This window comes from Emys orbicularis, chromosome 10 (genome assembly GCF_028017835.1).
Source record: "Emys orbicularis isolate rEmyOrb1 chromosome 10, rEmyOrb1.hap1, whole genome shotgun sequence".
NCBI lineage: Eukaryota > Metazoa > Chordata > Testudines > Emydidae > Emys > Emys orbicularis.
In genome coordinates, this window is record NC_088692.1 from 76,634,849 (window position 1) to 76,653,176 (window position 18,328).

The 18,328-nt window shown below is 45.7% G+C and overlaps 1 protein-coding gene across 5 annotated transcripts in view; it reads left to right on the top strand.

The window, feature by feature from the left end:
- Window positions 1-18,328, top strand: part of NTRK3 (neurotrophic receptor tyrosine kinase 3) — a 333,653-nt gene that overhangs the window by 134,655 nt on the left and 180,670 nt on the right. For 4 of the 5 annotated variants that reach the window (XM_065412797.1, XM_065412798.1, XM_065412800.1 and 1 more), the window contains exons 9-11: window positions 2,704-2,727; window positions 4,067-4,137; window positions 6,323-6,425. In XM_065412797.1, coding sequence (XP_065268869.1) covers window positions 2,704-2,727; window positions 4,067-4,137; window positions 6,323-6,425 — 198 coding nt within the window. The remainder of the gene's footprint in view (window positions 1-2,703; window positions 2,728-4,066; window positions 4,138-6,322; window positions 6,426-18,328) is intronic. The other variant, XM_065412801.1, reaches the window with a different exon arrangement.

Here is an 18,328-nt window from a genome sequence, read left to right on the forward strand (position 1 = left end):
TGGTTTAGCACTCTTTCCTCTTGTTGTCCATTTTCTTACCCTCTCTTATTCCTTTCTTCATTGCTCTTTTACTTGGTTTTCCTCCCACTCAATATTAGAATCCGATGCGGAGATTACATGAGCTCCAAACCATTTCCCCCAAGTTCCTAGTTTAAAGCTCTTTTAATCGGTTGTGCCAACCTCCATCCCAGAAGCATATTTCCCTCCCTACTCAGGTAGAGTCCATCCCATGAGAACAGTCCTCTGTCTGTGAATGCCTCCCACTGGTTGAATATCCCAAAGCCCTCCTTATAGCACCATTGTCTGAACCATCTGTTGATCATCATAATCTTGTCTCGCCTTTGCCCTCTTCCTCTAGGGACGGGTAGAATCCCCCTGAGGGTCACCTGAGCCTCCATTTCTTTAAGTGTCTTCCCCAGCCTGTCAATCTTCCTTGTTGCGTCCCAGTGAGAATCTAGCAGTATCATTTGTTCCAACGTGAAGGACAATCGGTGGATTCTTTCCTCCTCTCATTAGGATCCTCTTCCACTTCAGGTCCACATCCTGTCTCTTAGCTCATGGTAGACAACACACCCTTATGTTCTCTGGATCAGCTCTGGTGACAGGTCTGTCTGTCCTTCTTAGTAGGGAGTCCCCAATCTCATAAACCTTCCTCTTCTGATGGTGTTGCAATTCTCCAGCCTTCCCCCTTCTGTTCTTTCTGGCTGCAAGTCTTCTTGTCTTCTGTTCTCACTTGTCGTCTCCTGCGAGTCATCCTCTATTCTCTTGGGTCTCTGAAGTCTGGCTGTCTTCATTGTCTCTTCTCCTCTTCTTGTAGGACTAGCTGCTCTTCTTTTCGTACTTGCCTTCCCATCCTTGATTACTGACTGCCTCTCCCCTTCATTTTTCAACTCAGCGAACCTGTTCCTCAGCTCTATTTCTCCTTCGCTAGCCAGTCTTTTCCTCCTCCTTGTTCTCATAGTCACGTGCTTCTGCTGGCCACTTTCCTCATCCAGAAGTGTACCCTCACAGTTCTCTGGTCCAGCATGCATTTGCAAGTCATGAGGTTTCCCTTCAGCCTCCTCTCTCCTTCCCTCCATCATCTGCTCAAATCCCCTTTGAAACTCTATCAGTTTCTAGCTGCCTCTCCAAACCTTGGATCTTCTCCTCCGTCAGATGCATCAGATGGCACTTCATACAAATGAAGCACCTTTCAGGTACCCTCGGCAGAATAATGTATATCCCATAGCTTCCATATCCAGTCATCTTAATTGTCTCTTCCATTCTTTGGGTCACTACTACAGCTGCCTGTGTAGCTGTCATAGCCTTCCTCCTGTGAAGAAAGAAAAAAGGAGTGCGGAAAGAACCCAAAACACGCCCCCGTCCACAGATTCCTCTGTTTTTGGCTCAGTTTGCTGGCTCCTGTGCTGCTGGCCGATTGGTTGGCTGCCTTTATAGGCCTGCTGATTAGGGAAGCCCCGCCCCCTCAATCAAGGTTCAGCAGTGATCACAGGCTCTGCTTCTCTCCCCACACACTGCCCCCTGCCAGACTTTGCAAACTGAAAACAAACCTGCAAGCAAGCAATCACACTGTCAAGAACTCACTCCCTACCCCTCAGGAGCAGAGGCTTGCTACCTTCTCCTCCAACAGGGATCTCCACGCAAATGCAGCTGGTTTCAGCTCTGTTTGCTGGCTCCTGTGCTGTTGTCTCTTGAAAATTTCCAGCCCCCTCAAATAAAAAAATGCAGTGACTCGCCTGGGAGTCAAGAACTACTGATCTAATCCATCACAGCCCAATTAACCGAACCAAACTTCAGGTCATTGGGAGCTGCCCGTATGACCCTGGGACTGTATTTGCTTCCCTTCCAAGCCTCTGCCGTGCTTTTATGGGAATGCCGCAGCATCATTCCAGGCACCCTTGGCCAGCAAAGCTGTGTAAAATCCTGTTAATATCAGGGTCAGTTTCTTATTCTGGCGAGTACATTGAAAGCTGATGTTGTTCTCACGCTGTGTAAACTGATTGTCACTGAGAGCTTTAGACATTGTCACCTGGGGCCCCAGCGAGCTGTTTTGTTTGGAAGGAGCTTTTCTGGACACCCTGAACCGGTCAAGTTGCTGAGGTGAATGACTGACAGGGCCTGCTCTACTGGATGGCGCAAATGGAGTGCAGCCCGTTTCCCCCACCCCAGCCACACCTCTGTCCTGAGCCCATCACTCCATCACAGCTCTGCTACCGCAACTTGCTCCTAAATGGGGGGTTTCCAGTTCTGCCTTATCAATCCACCGGAATCCCAACCTGCAGTCCCCCCACCCCCATTTCAGCCCAAGCCCCCTCACAGCTGTTCCAGTGCACCCCGATCCTGACCTTCAACACAGTCTGAGGTTATTTTGAGCCAGGACTGCCAAATGGGCCAAAAAATGGGAAGCTTTGTTCTCTCGCCACACCTCCCCCAAATCCTGCTCAGCCCTGCCGCGTGGATCTAAACAGAGAAATCTCTTAAAGTAGCTATGCTCTTCCTAGGAGGGTTTTCCCTTTGCTCCCTGTGCAGTCAGTGAGCTGGCACTAGCTAGTGGCTGGCTTGCTCCGAGAGATAAGCCCTCAAGCCTCCCGGGGCTGGTTGGGATGATGCGGGAGTGTGGCTGAGAAGTGTTTGGACGGGAGGGGCTGCCGTCCCTTTACTGCGCTGTTAATTGTGTTGCTTCTCTCTTTGTCCTTTTCACAGAGAGTACGGATAACTTTGTCTCAAGTAAGTGCCTTCTTGCCTTTTGCTTTGTTCCCTTTTCCCCCCTCCTGAATGCAAGTACCTTGCAGATGACATTTGGGGGGGAATCTAATGCTTTAGCGCTAGGCAGGAGGGATTGTTAGAGAAGGAGATGGGAAGCAAGACACTTGTTTCCTCCTCTGTGAGAGCCCGAGTGTATTAAGGAAGGTTTTTATGTGCTGTACAGTCTGCAGATCCTGGGCAGGTCTATTCCTGCCTAGTGGCGTCCTGAAGAAGGATCCATACCAATGGAGAGGGTGGCATGTGTTGTGCTGGTAGCATGGGTGACTTTGCAGCATGACACAGAGGCGTGAATGTGTCCAATGTGTCTTCAAGCAACTCCTGTACTGGCTGTAGTTTGGGGTGCCACCGGGCAGCGGTATAGATGCCTCATCCACTGAAACTAAAAGGAAAAACAGTCTTCAGAGCTAATGTTGTGGGGGCTGATGTGGCTCAGGGCTTGGGGAAGTAATATGGAACCTCTCCCCTTGAGGTTACTGATCTAAATTAGGTGCAGGTAGGTGGTGCCCCAAAGAAGTTGCCATTGAATCAACTGTATGAAATGAGCAGATGGGTCTCAGTCCCCTTCTTAGCAGAACAGTTGTCCACATCACAACAAGCACTGGTTTGACCCCCTTATTCGGGCAGTCTGAGCGCAAGCCAAGGGACTGATTGGGTCCTGGATATTGGAACCCCTCCCCCCTGCATTGTAATGGGGACTTTTCCAAGTAAGAGCTGAGGCCCATTGAACAGGTGTGTAGGGTAAGTGCTGTACCTGTTCTGTGGGTGGGGGACTTCTGCCTCCTGGATTTTTAATCGCCAGCATTCAAATGCATTTAATTTAAAAAATCACTCAAGTCATTGTTTGTTGGTTTTAATTTGGCAGGATTCAGTCTTGCAGCAATCCGCATTCCAGGGATGCTTGAACCACGAGCTTTCCCCTGGTGCTGGGAGGCGTGTGGGTGGATGAAGAACCTTCACCCACAGAACATATGGGATCAGACTGCTTCTCATTAGCTGGGTGGGAGTGGCACTGTGTCCGATCAGTAACGTGGCTCTGCTTCCTCACTGCCCAGTTACATAGGACCCTAGAGATCTTAAGTAGAAAACACCTATTAGCTCATTTGGTCTATGCCAGTTCAGGAGAAATTACAACCCCAATAAGACTTGAATTCAGAGTCTTTGAAATAGAAGACAAGAGACCTCATTCTCTGGGCTAGCCAGTGCTATGTAGTGTGACATCACAAGGTTGGGATGTTCTGGGACCTATGGAATTCCTTGGGGGCACAAATTGAATGTTTCCTCTTTCCTCTTCTGGTTCCAGTTGGTGACTATGAAGTGAGCCCCACCCCACCTATCACCGTGACCCACAAACCAGAGGAGGATACGTTTGGGGTGAGTCCTGTCTCCTTTTTGTACAGGGGAAGCATTTTCTGCTGTTGCTGATGGATAGGGTGGTACACTGTTTGCACCACCATTGCTTTTATACTGAGATAGTTGTTTGTAAGTAAAATCCTACTCTTTGCAATTCATGATGGTCAGACTTCAGAAGGTTCAATGGTTTGGGATGGATAAGCAGGGATACTGATATGAACCACGTGAGCCTCTTGAGTTTGCAAAACTGGGCTGTGAATCTCTTGAAGACAGAGTCTCCCACAAAGTATTTCCTGCAGGGTCAGAAATTCTGGGAGAACAGTCTGAAAAAATAACAAATAAATCAATGAATTGAGTTGTTTCATGCTATAATAGAATGTTTAGGAGCATGGATCCAGTTTGGGTTTATTTTCATCAATACCGATTCATCCACCCCTTCTTTAACCCCCCTGCTGCATTTGGTGATGTCACACTAGGACAGGGGTCGGCAACATTCGGCACGCGGCTCGTCAGGGTAAGCACCCTGGCGGGCTGGGCCAGTTTTATTTACCTGCTGACGCGGCAGGTTCGGCCGATCGCGGCCCCCACTGGCCGCGGTTCGCCGTCCCGGGCCAATGGGGGCGGCGAGAAGCCGCGGCCAGCACATCGCTCGCCCGCGCCGCTTCTCGCCGACCTCATTGGCCCGGGACGGCGAACCGCGGCCAGTGGGGGCCGCGATCGGCCGAACCTGCCGCGTCAGCAGGTAAATAAAATTGGCCCGGCCCGCCAGGGTGCTTACCCTGGTGAGCCGCGTGCCGAACGTTGCCGACCCCTGCACTAGGACTTGATGACATTGGCTGAAAAAAGTGAAACTTTTGCCAATTCGTTTTACATGGTTTGCAAGACCTCAAAATTTCACTTTTCACAGAATCCAGACAGGAATGGGAAAAAATGTTGTGAGCAATAGTGTTGGGAAAATAATTAGGATTTCATTAAATTGCTCTAATTTTGTGCAAGTTTTTGAGAATCTTGAAATCCAGAAAATATTGACAGAATAAACAAAACCTTGTCAATTTTCTGAATGTTTTACCCAGCTGTAATTCTCAGGGGAGTGAGGAGAGAGCTTCATACAATGGGACATTACTAGAGAAGAGCACCGAGTGTAGAAAAAAGAAATGCAGAATATATACATGGGAATGAAAATCATACTTGTTAAAATGTGACATTTTAAAAATAAAATCATGAGTATATCAAAGACTGGGAAAAGCATGAAGCGATGAAAGGAATAAAATGTCTTTGTGTTAAATGCTGTATTTTCTTCTGTTATTGAACACATCACAGTAAGAGGAACACAGGTCCAAATGCAATAAGAGGCCTTGGAAGGCAGTAAGAATAATTGGCCAAATGCAAACGGAAGAAATCCTGAAAGGAAGCTGTTTGTTTACAGCAACACAATTAAAGTGTCTTGGGTAAAGATTTGCAGAAATAAATATTAATAAATATAAAAAGGAGCTTTGGGTTGTAAGCCTTTGTGGGCAGGGATGATCTCTCTTCTGCGTCTGTACAGTGCTTCGCACAATGGGACCCCAGTCCCAATTGGGGGACTTTGGATACTATCATAATATAAATATTTAGTACTACTACTAATAGAGGAGCAGCTGGAGCCTCAGGAAAAGAGTTCTACCACCTTCTGTCTCTTGTGTTTTTTCTCTTCCTTTATTCTTGCTTCTGAGGGTTGTTTGCATGGAGACAGAATTGATATTGTGAAAGAATTGTTCTGCTCCTACTGCATATTCCCCATCTCAAATTAGTATCCCCTTATGGTTGTGAGACCACAAGTTGGTTAAGATGTGTCAAATGGAGATTATGAAGGGGAAAAAAAACAGGGCATTAAGGAATACTAAGGAGCGAAGAGTCCATGCAGCTGTACTTGATGATTAAAGAGCGAGGGTTCAGAGATATGGGAAATGTGATATTGGAGCAGAATTGTATCTATATAGAAATTATTCTTGTTTTTCCAGTAGCAGTAAGAGGCTCTTGTAGTTTCAAAATTGCATTAAAGCCATTTGCATTCAGATGTATTCGTCTCCACAGCAGGCATTCATGCTGCTGTAGCGAATGTAAGTGTACAGGAGTGACTGAGCCAGGAGACTTCTACTTTTCAAGTCTGAACTGGTTTTGATATCATATGTTCCTTTAGCCTAACTTTCAGATTTGTCCCTTGCAGGTATCCATAGCGGTTGGGCTTGCGGCTTTTGCCTGTGTCCTCTTGGTGGTGCTCTTTATTATGATCAACAAGTATGGTCGACGGTCCAAGTTTGGGATGAAAGGTACGTGTAGCTGCTTTTCTCCAGCAAGAGGCACCTTCAAGGAATGCCAGGCTCTAATGCCACATTATGAAAGGTGTTGTTTTATTTCCACAAAAGGTACTGTCTATACCAGCCAGTGGCATTACCAGAGCCCTTTGAAGGGGAAAGGTGCTACTACCTCTTCTATTCATTGCCTGGCCCTAGAGAGCAATAGAGACTTTCTCTTTTGTTGTTCTGGGCTGCAGATGTTCCTGTTATTGGGAATAAGCGTGTGTGTGTGTGTTGGTGGTGGGGGCTTTGGGTCCTGCTGTCTTTGGCAGTGAACAGCGGTTGCTGCACACTGAAGAATGAATGCCCTTGTGCAGTGTTGTTGTAGCTGTGTTGGTCCCAGGATATTAGAGAGACAAGGTGGCTGAGGTCATATCTTTTATTGGACCACCTTCTGTTGGTGAGAGAGATGAGCTTTCGAGTTTACACAGAGCTCTGCTTCAGGTCTGGGGAATGTACTCAGAGCTCGAAAGCTTGTCTCTCTCTCAAAGATATTACCTCACCCCCTTTGCCCTTCTTATAGGTCTCACGGGAAATGCCGGTTGGCCGCACTGCGTTAAGCAGGTTTGGGTATGTTGGGGCGGGAGGTGAAAATACATGAAATTGCCTCTTTGGTGTATTGGCCAGTTCCTGATAGAAAGGAAGGCGGGTGGATTTGGAGTCGGTTTGTGAAGGAAGAGAATATGCTGTTGTGAGTCTGTGGAGTGCTTGCGAAGAGCAAGTGATGTTTCAGCAGGTTGCGAGGGGTTTTCCTGCTGCCTCCCCATTGGAATGTTTCACTCGTTTCCTCTTCTGCTTCATGGCCATCCTTGTGGGAACTGTTTCAGGCAGGCTAGGTAGTGCTTAGCCAATGAGAAGACAGTGATGTTTGCCATATGGAGCCATTCTTTCAGTTCTCCCCAGCAACGTAGTTGCTTCTCTTCGGGATCATGGGGCTCGTGCCAAGAGAAACTGAATCATTGAGCACCGTCTGTTTTTCATGATTCGCCTTGTGTTTATCTGCAGCCTTGGAGCGTTGGTGGTGCGCAGCAGAGCCTACTGGGACAGGTTTATAACATAACAAAGTAGTTGCCAGCCTCTATCCTTGTTAATACAGGCATTGTTCAGCCAAACACGTGGTCTTTGGTTAACACAACCCTTTTCAAAGGCTTCTGAATGGCAGCTGATTACCCAGCCATGCTGGGGCCTGCATTTGAGGAGCAGGCTAAAATGTTTGGGGGCATGGCTTGCGCTTGCCCAGAGTTAGTTTGCTTTGTGAAGACCTTTCCGGAGTAGGTCCAAATAGGATTGTGGCTGGAGTTTCCCCTGTGTGGCCTGTGGAGATGGAAGACAGGACTTTAATTAAACAGCAGAACTACTGTAGCAACTTAGCAATATTTAGCTCATATGCCCATTGATGGGAGCAATCTGCTAGGGTGTACAGACTGGTGGGGAGAGCATGGGAATGGAAGTCATGATTTCTGCCATTTGTTCCCAGCTCTTCCACTGACTCATTTTGTGATCTCACACAAGTAACTGGCTTAACTATGCTTTCTGCTTGAGTTTCCCCATCTGGAAAGTGGAGCTGAAGTTTACCAACTTCATTGGGGGAGGGGGGAATTATCTAAGGCCAAGTCTACACTACCGCGGTAGTTCGACAGCTGGCAATCGAACTTCCGGGTTCGATTTATCGCGTCTGGTCTGGACGCGATAAATCGATCCCGGAAGCGCTCGCCGTCGACTGCGGTACTCCAGCTCGGCGAGAGGAGTACCGCGGAGTCGACGGGGAGCCTGCCTGCCGCGTGTGGACCGCGTCTGAACCGCGGTAAGTTCGAACTAAGGTATGTCGACTTCAGCTACGTTATTCACGTAGCTGAAGTTGCGTACCTTAGTTCGAATTTGGGGGTTAGTGTAGACCAGGCCTAAGAGTCACAGGAGGAATGTTTGTACGGTGCTGTGATATCTGCTGCTGATAGTGCAAAATGTTATGGGTAAAAGAAAAGAATAAATATTCCCCCACACATGAAAAACAGAGATGAATGTGAATATCACGTGGGTAACTCACCTCTGTAGATGACAGATGTGTGCTTGCACTAAGGGGTTATGGTAACCATGAGTGTGAATCTTGAATGACGTTTGAGTTCCCCAGAAGCCTGAGATGTGCTGTGGTAATATTCCCTTTTGGCATGTGCAGGATTTAGATAGCACAAGCTTTTATCAAGAAAAACATGGATTTCCTTTCATTAAGTTGCTGTGCTAAGTTGGAGTCCCTGTTAGTCTGATAATAAATTGTAGACATAAATGTCCCCCTGCAGACTTAATTTTTAGGGGTTTAACTGGTAAGGCTGTTAGACAGACAGAATCTGCAGTGTTTACATGGGTTTAAAATTCAGGGAGATGTCTCATGTGGGACTTGATCTTGGTTCACTGATTATGTAGCCAATCACAACCATCATAGGCATCTTGGAAATGCAGGTTGTTGTTGGGCGCTGTGGACACCAAGTCCACGTGGAGTTAGTGTGAAAGTGACTGGCATTGCTATTGGATGAGTGGCTGGATCTTGAGCCTTGAAGGCTCTTTATAAATCGGTAGCATTCTGTCACCATGTTTAGACAAACATGCACATGCTCCTGCTGAGCAAAAGTACCTGCTGCTGACACAAGGGCTCACGTCGCTCTCTTGGTATCTTCTACAGCACCTTTATCATTGCCACTAGGGTAAAATTGTCTAATTTGCTCTCCTTAAAAACTCCACCTTGGTTCCTCCTTCTCCTCCCTCAACCAACATTCTGGGGACCCTTTCCATGACTTCCCCCTCTATACCACCTCCTTGGTGACCGTATTCATTTGTACAGCTTAACTCTCATCTCTTGGTTGATCACTCACTAATCTATGGGCCCTGTTTCCCTCTGCCCACTCCCGTGCTGCAGAGGATCTCCTGATATATGGCCTTACATGGCCCATCACCAGCATAGAGCTTCTTGGTTTTTCCATTTCCTCCTTTCTCTGTTCCATCCTGCCCGTCACTTAGGCTCACAATCCCTTTGACTCCTCCTTTCCCTTCTTCCCACACAACAAGGCTGTTGCCGAATATCGCTGCTTCTTCCTCTTCAATGTTTTGTAAATGTGACCCTTCCATTCTAATGCCCTGGCTGCATCTTTCCTTGATGGCTGCAACCAGCTGATGACTGCATCACTCCCCGCCAGTCTGCCCGAAACGCAGTGGCTAAAATACTCTTCCTTCCCCATTGATCAGATCCTATCATCCTCTATCTACCTTTGCAACCCTCCATTGGCGTCCATTCAGCCACTGCATAAAAGTTCAAACTTCTCACTTAACACCTTTAAGGCCTTGAATAACTTAGGTGTGGTCTACACCAGTGGTTCTCAAACTAGGGCCGCCGCTTGTTCAGGGAAAGCCCCTGGCGGGCCGGTTTGTTTACCTGCCACATCCGCAGGTTCGGCCGATTGCGGCTCCCACTGGCCGTGGTTCACCGCTCCAGGCCAATGGGAACTGCAGGAAGCGGCGCGGGCCGAGGGAAGTACTGGCTGCCGCTTTCCACAGCTCCCATTGGCCTGGAGCAGCGAACCGTGACCACTGGGAGCTGCGATGGCCGAACCTGTGGATGCGGCAGGTAAACAAACTGGCCCGGCCCACCAGGGGCTTTCCCTGAACAAGCGGCGTCCCAAGTTTGAGAACCACTGGTCTACACTACAGACTTATGGTGGTATAACTACATCGCACCCCTGAGCAATGCAGAAAATCCGCACTCCTGCATGACACAGTTATACCGACCGAACTCCTGGTGTAGACAGTGCTATGTAAACGGGAGAGCTTCTCCTGTTGACATCGCTGCCTCTTCTCTGGGAGGTGGAGTACCTGTGCCGATGGGAGAAGCTCTCCTGTTGGCAAAAGTACTGTCGTCACTAAGCATTACAGCCTCGTCGGTGCTGCTGCACCGCTGCAGTGCCATATGTGTAGACAAGCTCTTAGGCCTAGGCTACAAGTTGGATTTTATCTCCTATCATGTCCCCCCACCCTTCATTCTGCCAATGATGCCCCATTTATTTCAGTCTCCCATCTTTACCTTCTTCTGTGGTGTTTCCCACTTGTGGAATGAGCTCCCTAATAACATAAAAATGGCCATAACGGGTCAGACCAAAGGTCCATCTAGCCCAGTATCCTGTCTTCCGACAGTGGCCAATTCCAGGTGCTTCACAGGGAATGAACAGAACAGGTAATCATCAAGTGATCCATCCCCTGTCACCCATTCCCAGCCGCTGGCAAACAGAGGCTAGGGACACCATCCCTGCCCATCCTGGCTAATAGCCTTTGATGGGCCTATCCTCCATGAATTTATCTAGTTATTTTTTGAACCCTGTTATAGTCTTGGCCTTCACAACATCCTCTGGCAAGGAGTTCCACAGGTTTACTGTGCGTTGTGTGAAGAAATACTTCCTTTTGTTTGTTTTAAACCTGCTCCCTATTAATTTCATTTGGTGATCCCTAGTTCTAGTTCTAATCTAGTTTGCCAAGCCACTCTTCTTTCTTCATTCATATCTCCTGAAGTCTTACCACTGGACACTAACCTCTGGCAAAGATCTTTACTGCCACAGTGTCATGCTAGAGAAGGAGAATGTGATCAAAAATCAAAACAACCAAAAATCCTCTGGAAGCTTGCTCGCTCCTCTGAGTCTCCCATTGTGATTTAGTTGCAGCTTTCTGGGGCAGGAACTAGGTCCTACACAGCATCAAGAATGTGGTTGGTGATTAAAAAAATAGAATAATAATAATCAAAAGGCCTGATCTAGGTACAGAGCATCATTCCCTGATTCAGGAGCAGTTTGTAGCCAGCTGATGCATTACCACTTGCTATTGAAATCCCAGCTTGGCAGGATTGTAGGAGCAGGTTTTTCTTGTTGTTTTTGTCATGGCCACAGAACACTGTGTACTCAAGTAACCCAGAACGCCTTGTGGGGGCCCTGTAAGCTTGTCTCCTCCTCCCCCTCTACTGTGCTCTTCCCAGCAGGCTGAGCAGGGAGGTTAATGCCTAGTGAATAAGGGAGGAGGTGGGGGATAGCTGGCACAGGGGTAGGGGAGTGAACCTTACCAGGGTGTGCAGGCAGGTGGCTGCTTGTGTTCTGAGGAGGTGAGGCCAGAGAATGAGGAACTCCTATATCCCAATCCTGGGCTTTGTGCACATGGGCAGAAAGCACAGCAAAGGAGCAGAGCAATCTGAGAGGACCTAGTTAGGGATTTCCTAGCTAATAGGTATGGATTTGGGTCCTGTTTGGGAGCATAGGCCAGTGCCTCTGCTTCTCTTCTCTCTGCCGTGCACATTCTAGTGCTAACACTTGGCTTGCGGGTGCTCCTTTGTGTGTATGTTTTCTGTTGCAATTGTAAGCTCTTTGGGACAGGGATGTTGTGCTCATACTTATTTGTATTAGGTACTCTTGGTGCTACAGAAATAATAAACAATAATTCATGCTTGTAAGAGAGCGACAATATTTTTGGATGAAAGAGGATAGAGCAGAGCAGAAACAAATGTACATATTTATTTTGTGTGTTGCCATAGCACCTAACAGCCCTATAGTCATTGTGTGAGGTGCTACACAAACACAGAACAAAATGACTTGTCTTGCATAGCTAAACTTGTTTTCTGGGCTCAGCTACAAACTAGTTTTTGGTCCCCAAATCAGGTTCATCATGCAGGACAAGGGTGAGGAGCAACTGACAGCCCAAATGTAGCTTCATCTGCTAAAATCCCATTGCCTTTTTACATTTTCTGAATCAACAGAAACAGCAAAGGGGAGAGGGGAGAGGGGGAAGGAAAGAGAGAGGGAAAATAATAGTAAATAGAGGCTCTTTACCCTTTCTGTAATGTTTCAAGAATCACATCACTCAGTTCATTTGGTATTCACTCCAATAGCCCTGATCAGAGCACTGGTGTTGCTGATGTGCATGTGCATGTGCATGTCAAAAGTACTTGCAGAGCTGTTCCATTGCAATTTAGCATTAGTTAATAGCTACTTAAAGTAAAGTGGTTGCCTATTTGATTATGATTGGGGGTTATTAACATTTTTTCCATAAACAGATGGTAACTGTCCTCTGCGTCCATTGCAAAGCAATGCCAGGGTTCTGATTTCAAGGGGACCAGTTCCTGCAAGGAGAGCTTGGATGCATGCTTTGTTTTTTTGTTTCCCTTCTTAACAGTGTAATTATCTCTGTAGCTTAAAGGGAAAAAATGTTTAAGTGACATGACCTGCCTCTCCAATGAGACTTAATCCTGACCTCCATTGACTTGCCCATGTCTGAGTACAATTACATGGCGGTTTATTTTTTTCCTTGAAGCTGTACAGAAATTAAAATAAATGTGCAATTAAGAGAAACCATAAAGTCAGTACTGATTGCCCCAAAGGAATCGGTGTCCAGCACCCTTCTATTTTATTCTACCAGACTTGTTCATGTCGCAGGGGTGATTCCCTCCCAGTATCAAGGCCGTACAGGGTGGCTACGGGAGAGGAGCAGCCATCCATAGGAAACAGCAGCTGGCCACAGAAAGTGTCATGAATAAATCCATGGTGAACCAGGTGAACCATCAAGTAGAACAAAAGTTAGTAAAAGGTAACAGGCTTCTGCTGCTTTGTTTGGGCCCAGTCCTGTAATGTGCTGAGCACTTGATGTGAGATGTGAGCTCCTTGGATTCCTGCTGACGTTGATGGGAGCTGGAGGCACTCAGCACCCTGCAAGGTCAGGACCTTTCCTTGGTGGTATCTTTTTATTTGTTTTAAAAGCCCCTAGGTTTGCTTTCTGCGCTCAACATCACTTAGTTTGCCTGCCTTGAAACCTGGGAAATGGATTGAAAGGGCATGTGGTTTCACTGGGGCTTCCTTCTATAAGTGCTTCTGTATCTTCTAAAGTGCCATTTTATTTTGTTTTCTGATTTCAACCTTGTGAAACCCTGTTCTCCCAGTGTGTAGGCACCTCGCCTTCCATTAAAAATACAATCCATAACCACAGCAGCAATGGTCAAACAAAACTCTTCCAGGCCTGTCTTGGTGAACCTCAAGAGAAAACACTGCACTGCTTACAACGGCATGTCTCTAGAGGGATCCGTTTATCTTCGTTTCACAGGACTGGAAGTGCACCAGTATCACCCAAGGCTGTGTTGTGCCAGCATTCCTGTTCCCTTTACCAAGGTTCTGATACCAATTCCTGCACTTAAAGTGCAGACTTAATATATGGTAGGTATTGTTCTTCTAGTCCAGTCACTAGAAGTTTAGTCTGCATTTACTTTTACTGTCTTGCTACACCAGGTAGCAGCAGACTTTTTGCCTATCCTAACTAAGAGCAACCAGATTCCTTGTTACTAGGCTATATAAACAAAGGTGGCAGAGTAAATTCTGCCCAAGCTTGGCATCTCTGTGCCAGATAGAAGTGTCATCCCTGAAAGACTTTGGAAGGGAACAGAGGTGCATGCCACTTACTCCTATGAACTGCTTGGAGAAATGCTTAGTATAAGATTTGCAACTGCTTAGATCTAAAAGAAAAAATACTTCTACCTGAAGCTTTAAGAGACTGCTTAAAAGAAATGCTTGCAAAGTGCACTTACCAAACATCTATCAAGCATCAACTTTAATTTCTTAGTCAAAAATTGAATGTTACTTGAGAGCAATGGTAAGAACTGCTTAAGGAATTCAAATAAGTAGTTTAATTTGACTTGAGATACCTCTGCTTCCTTTAAGTTCCATTAGCCTTTCATCATACATCAGACCTTCCAGTTCTCCTTAAACCTTTGTTGCTTTTCGGGGCATTCATTCTTTCTAATTATCTGTTGGGTATTCTGATTCCTGCCATCTCCAGAATGCACCAGTCACATTAATGGAACAATGATGGAAAGAGCCCAACAACAGACTGGCTAGTGAAAGACTGTAATACGCAAATCTCGTTCTGTTCTTCTCTCCAGTGAGTGCCATGAATGGTTCACAAATCACATTAGTGGCACCCAGAATTGTTTGCAGCTAAATTGAGATGCAAACACCAAATTGGTGTGGTGGAAGTAAACAGTTGGATTATAAAAAGCAAACCCAAAAGCAAACTCCCAAATCCAAGTGACTTGCATTTTGCTGCTTTGCCCAGCAGAACATTAATAAGCAGGAACAGATTGGAGCTTCAGGGTTTCTAGGACATTGGGTTAATGAGGAACGGTAGGAGGCTGGTGATCTGGCTGGACATGCTAATGCACTAGGCTTGTAACTTCATGTACGTTGGGGTCACAACCTTGCATACAGTTCCTGGGGGAGAGGAATAGGGTCAATTACACAGTCTCTCTCATGTTGGAGGGGCTGAGTGGACTTCCTTCATCCATTGCAGATTTGGAAACCATCATACTGGTTTGTGGTCCTGCTTTCCGCTCTGCAGGCATCTCAGTTCCACAGCAGTGAAGTCTCACACTGCTGAGCTTCTCTCATCAGAGCAGCCTTACCTTGAGGATGATGGCCCAAGGGGATCTCCTCTGAAAGCAGTGTGGTTCCTGCTGGGTCACTCATCCCCTTTTCAATTCCAACCTGTGCTTGTCACTTGAAATGTTGTGTTTTCTTTCCGTTTTAAAATTAATTGAAAGATGGTGTATTGACAGACCTGGAGACCTAAGACCTCTGTTTATCTATAGCACATGTGCCATATGCATCAGTTTCCTTCATCTGACTTGGAGGGAACTACTTCTGGGCCATGGAGACTGAATTCTTCTCTCAACCATATGGAGTTGTCGGGATCCTCCTCTGAGGCTGACAACAACTGGGCAAATCACCGTCTGTTACGATGGTGGTATTGGTGCTGGAGCACTGCAGAGTAACACAGGGAGAAGCAGGGAGGCCCAGTACTTGCTTTTCTTTCCTGTGTCACCTTTAATTAATACTTTAATTGTGATCTGTCTATACTACCTTTCCTTGTCTTTCTCTTGGAAAAGGCTATAGGGCACTAAATGTCCTCCATGGAGTTTGTAGTTCACCTTCTCCTTCTCTGGCTTGCTGTAGGATCCTCAAGATTTTCCTCCCATTTAGCCAAGGCTCCTGCAATTGAATAGCCCATCCCTAAACTGTGCAGCCAGAGAGCGCAGCTCTTGACCTAATGACACCTCAATGGAGATGTGATGAACACACACAAGTACAGTGTAAACCCCCCGGGGAGGGAGAGGGAGTTCTTAAGGAAGATTTACAACAGTAATGGGATGATATTGTTCAGTTGTGAATTTAGGCTTAGTGTGATCTGAGGAATAACTTCTGAACCCTGGGCTCTCTAAGGCTGTGGAATAGTCTCCAAGGGAAATGGTAGAAGCTTTGTTATTTGAACCATTTAAAACTCTACTGGAGAGAACACTGGTGAGTATATTGTAGGGACCAGTGTGCATGGGATAATCTAATGGGCCTCTTCCATCTCTAATTTCTACTTTTCTGTGATGGAGTTACACCTCTGCCTGTGTTTTGGGAAGCACTGAGCATCTAGCAGGGGTACCGATGTTTAGTAGCTTTATTTATTTATTTAATGTATTTATTTATTGCTGAAAGTGGAAGCCATGTAGGACCCTCATTAACGTTCAGGCATTTCATTTCAATATTCAACTATGCTATTAAAAATTAATGGCCCCCATGAAAAATGCCTGGCCTAGTACCTGAAGTCAGCTGCATTAGCAGCACTCAGCATGCTGTAGGAACAAATCAGGTTGTGATTCTAATGCCTGGTGTCCAGGGTGTTTCACGATCCAGGTTGTAGGGTGGGGAGCTGTCTCTAGTTGACATTCCAAGTTCTTGGGAAGGAATGGGGGGGCGGAAGGGGGTTCTTTCTCCAGTGGATGGTTGGGATCTGTATTGGATACCCTGCCTCGGCTTCAGAAGAGAGACCTGGAGCTCTAGGCTGGTATTGCTGATAGTCATTTCTAACTACTATGTACTGAAAAGCAGTTTATTTTCCTTTGGGGCTAGCTGAATGGGGTGTGGGCACTTGTGGCAGTTGGGTTATATGTAGGTTTGAAAGGATTCGATTTTTCTCAGTAAATGTTGTTAAATGTGGATTTTTACCATATACAAACAAATCAACAAAAAGACGATAATTGAAATTACAGATAGGCAAAGTAAGAAGAATGTTGCTGCTTGAGAACTTATTAGCATTTGATTTAAGGATATTTACTGTGTATATACTGTATTGTTGACAGTTTGCGTTTTAATGCTTATAAAGCTTTAACCTTTTGTATCTCAGTGCCTACTGTCACTAAATAATTAACATCTGATCCCAGCCCGCATAATTTCCCACAACTGTGAAGAATCTAAATTGATAAAAATAAAGCCTGAAACTCATAATTTTGGACAATTGTGACAATTTGAATTGATTTAAAAAATTGCTTAAAAATGCACATTGATATTGGAAGCTGAATAAATGTGAAAAACTTTGGCTCAGCAGAGCACTCATAATTGCTAAAAGACTAGTGCTACAGAAATGGAAATCCAAAAAGCGACCACCAACTGAAGATTGCAGCATAGACATCATAAACTTGGCCATCCATGGAAAGAACTGTATAGTGTAACAGAAATACCCCAGAAAAATTCTGAGGGTACGGGGTGCTTTCCTGGAAGTATCTTGGTGATCTTATTAAATGGATGGGCCTTCCCCACTCGCCACCTCCTCTTTGCCTATTTCCTTCCCTCCTCTTCTCTTTCCCCCTCAAGTTTGCTTCTATTCTTTATCGTATTCTTTTTTTTTTCAATTTCTCTGTACATACAATAAGGATAAGGCAGAATAAGATTTAAAATTAATTGGATTTTATAAACAAATTATTTATAATCTGTAATACAAAGAATTGATTTATATTTTAACCATTCATATGATATAGTCAACTGTTTCAGGTATAGTTAACACATTGTGAGACATTTATGGATAGCTTATTTTTTGTGTGTATGTGTGTTAAAATTTAATTAAAAGTTAATAGGAAAAAATAAACATTGATATTATCTGTCAAATTTATAAAAAATAAAATAAAAATCAAATTCTGCCAAGCCTAATTATATGCTGGTATAATTCAAGGAGCTGAGAGCACCATGTTAACCTCTTGCGTGCCACAGGAAAATAGGGTACCAAGTTTAGCCATGAAAACTCGTGCAGGCCCAGAACCATAGGTCACCCTGTTTTCAAAGAAAGGAATTCCCTCTCCCCACACTGGCTATATATTTCTAGTGGATTCCCTCTCTTTGTTCCAGTAATTCATAGCTTCAGTCTCTCCCAGCACAAGGACAGCGTGGAGTCACTGCTTCCTTCTCCTCTGTCCCTTATCTTTCATTGCTCCTCTAGTCATAGAAGTTTCCTCCCTGAGGCTCCAAGACTAGACCTCTCAGAGGCCCCATCTTGAAGTGTTTGTCTACAAATCAGGGCTGTTATTATACGACCCAACATTACGCTCACTAGTGACTGGAGATTGCTCGGTGTCCCTCTGGACCCTCTTTGAGCTTACTCTATCTTGTCAGTCTGCACAGTTGGGCCAGAAACAGGCTTCCCCAGGAGGTATCTGGTACGTTTTGTTTCCAGCTGGTCCTGAGATATCTCAAGAAAAGAACAGCCTTTGATGTGGCATTTTGCCTTGTTTGTTTCTGATACCAGCTGGGCCAAGGAAGTGCGGAAGCTTCTAGAGATGTGAAAAATAACAGTTGTTCCAAGCACAGCAAACGTCCTGGTCAATTTGGGATTAGGATGAAACTCCTTCTACCCAAACCAGTACACCTATCCCTAATTCAGACCAAGGGTTGCTCTGCTGGAAGCTGGAGCCAGGAGGCCTATACGATTCTGAATCTCCCTGCAAAAGGAAGTGTCCCTTTTGCTTCCTTTGCTCCCCTCTAAAATGGAAGGTGAGA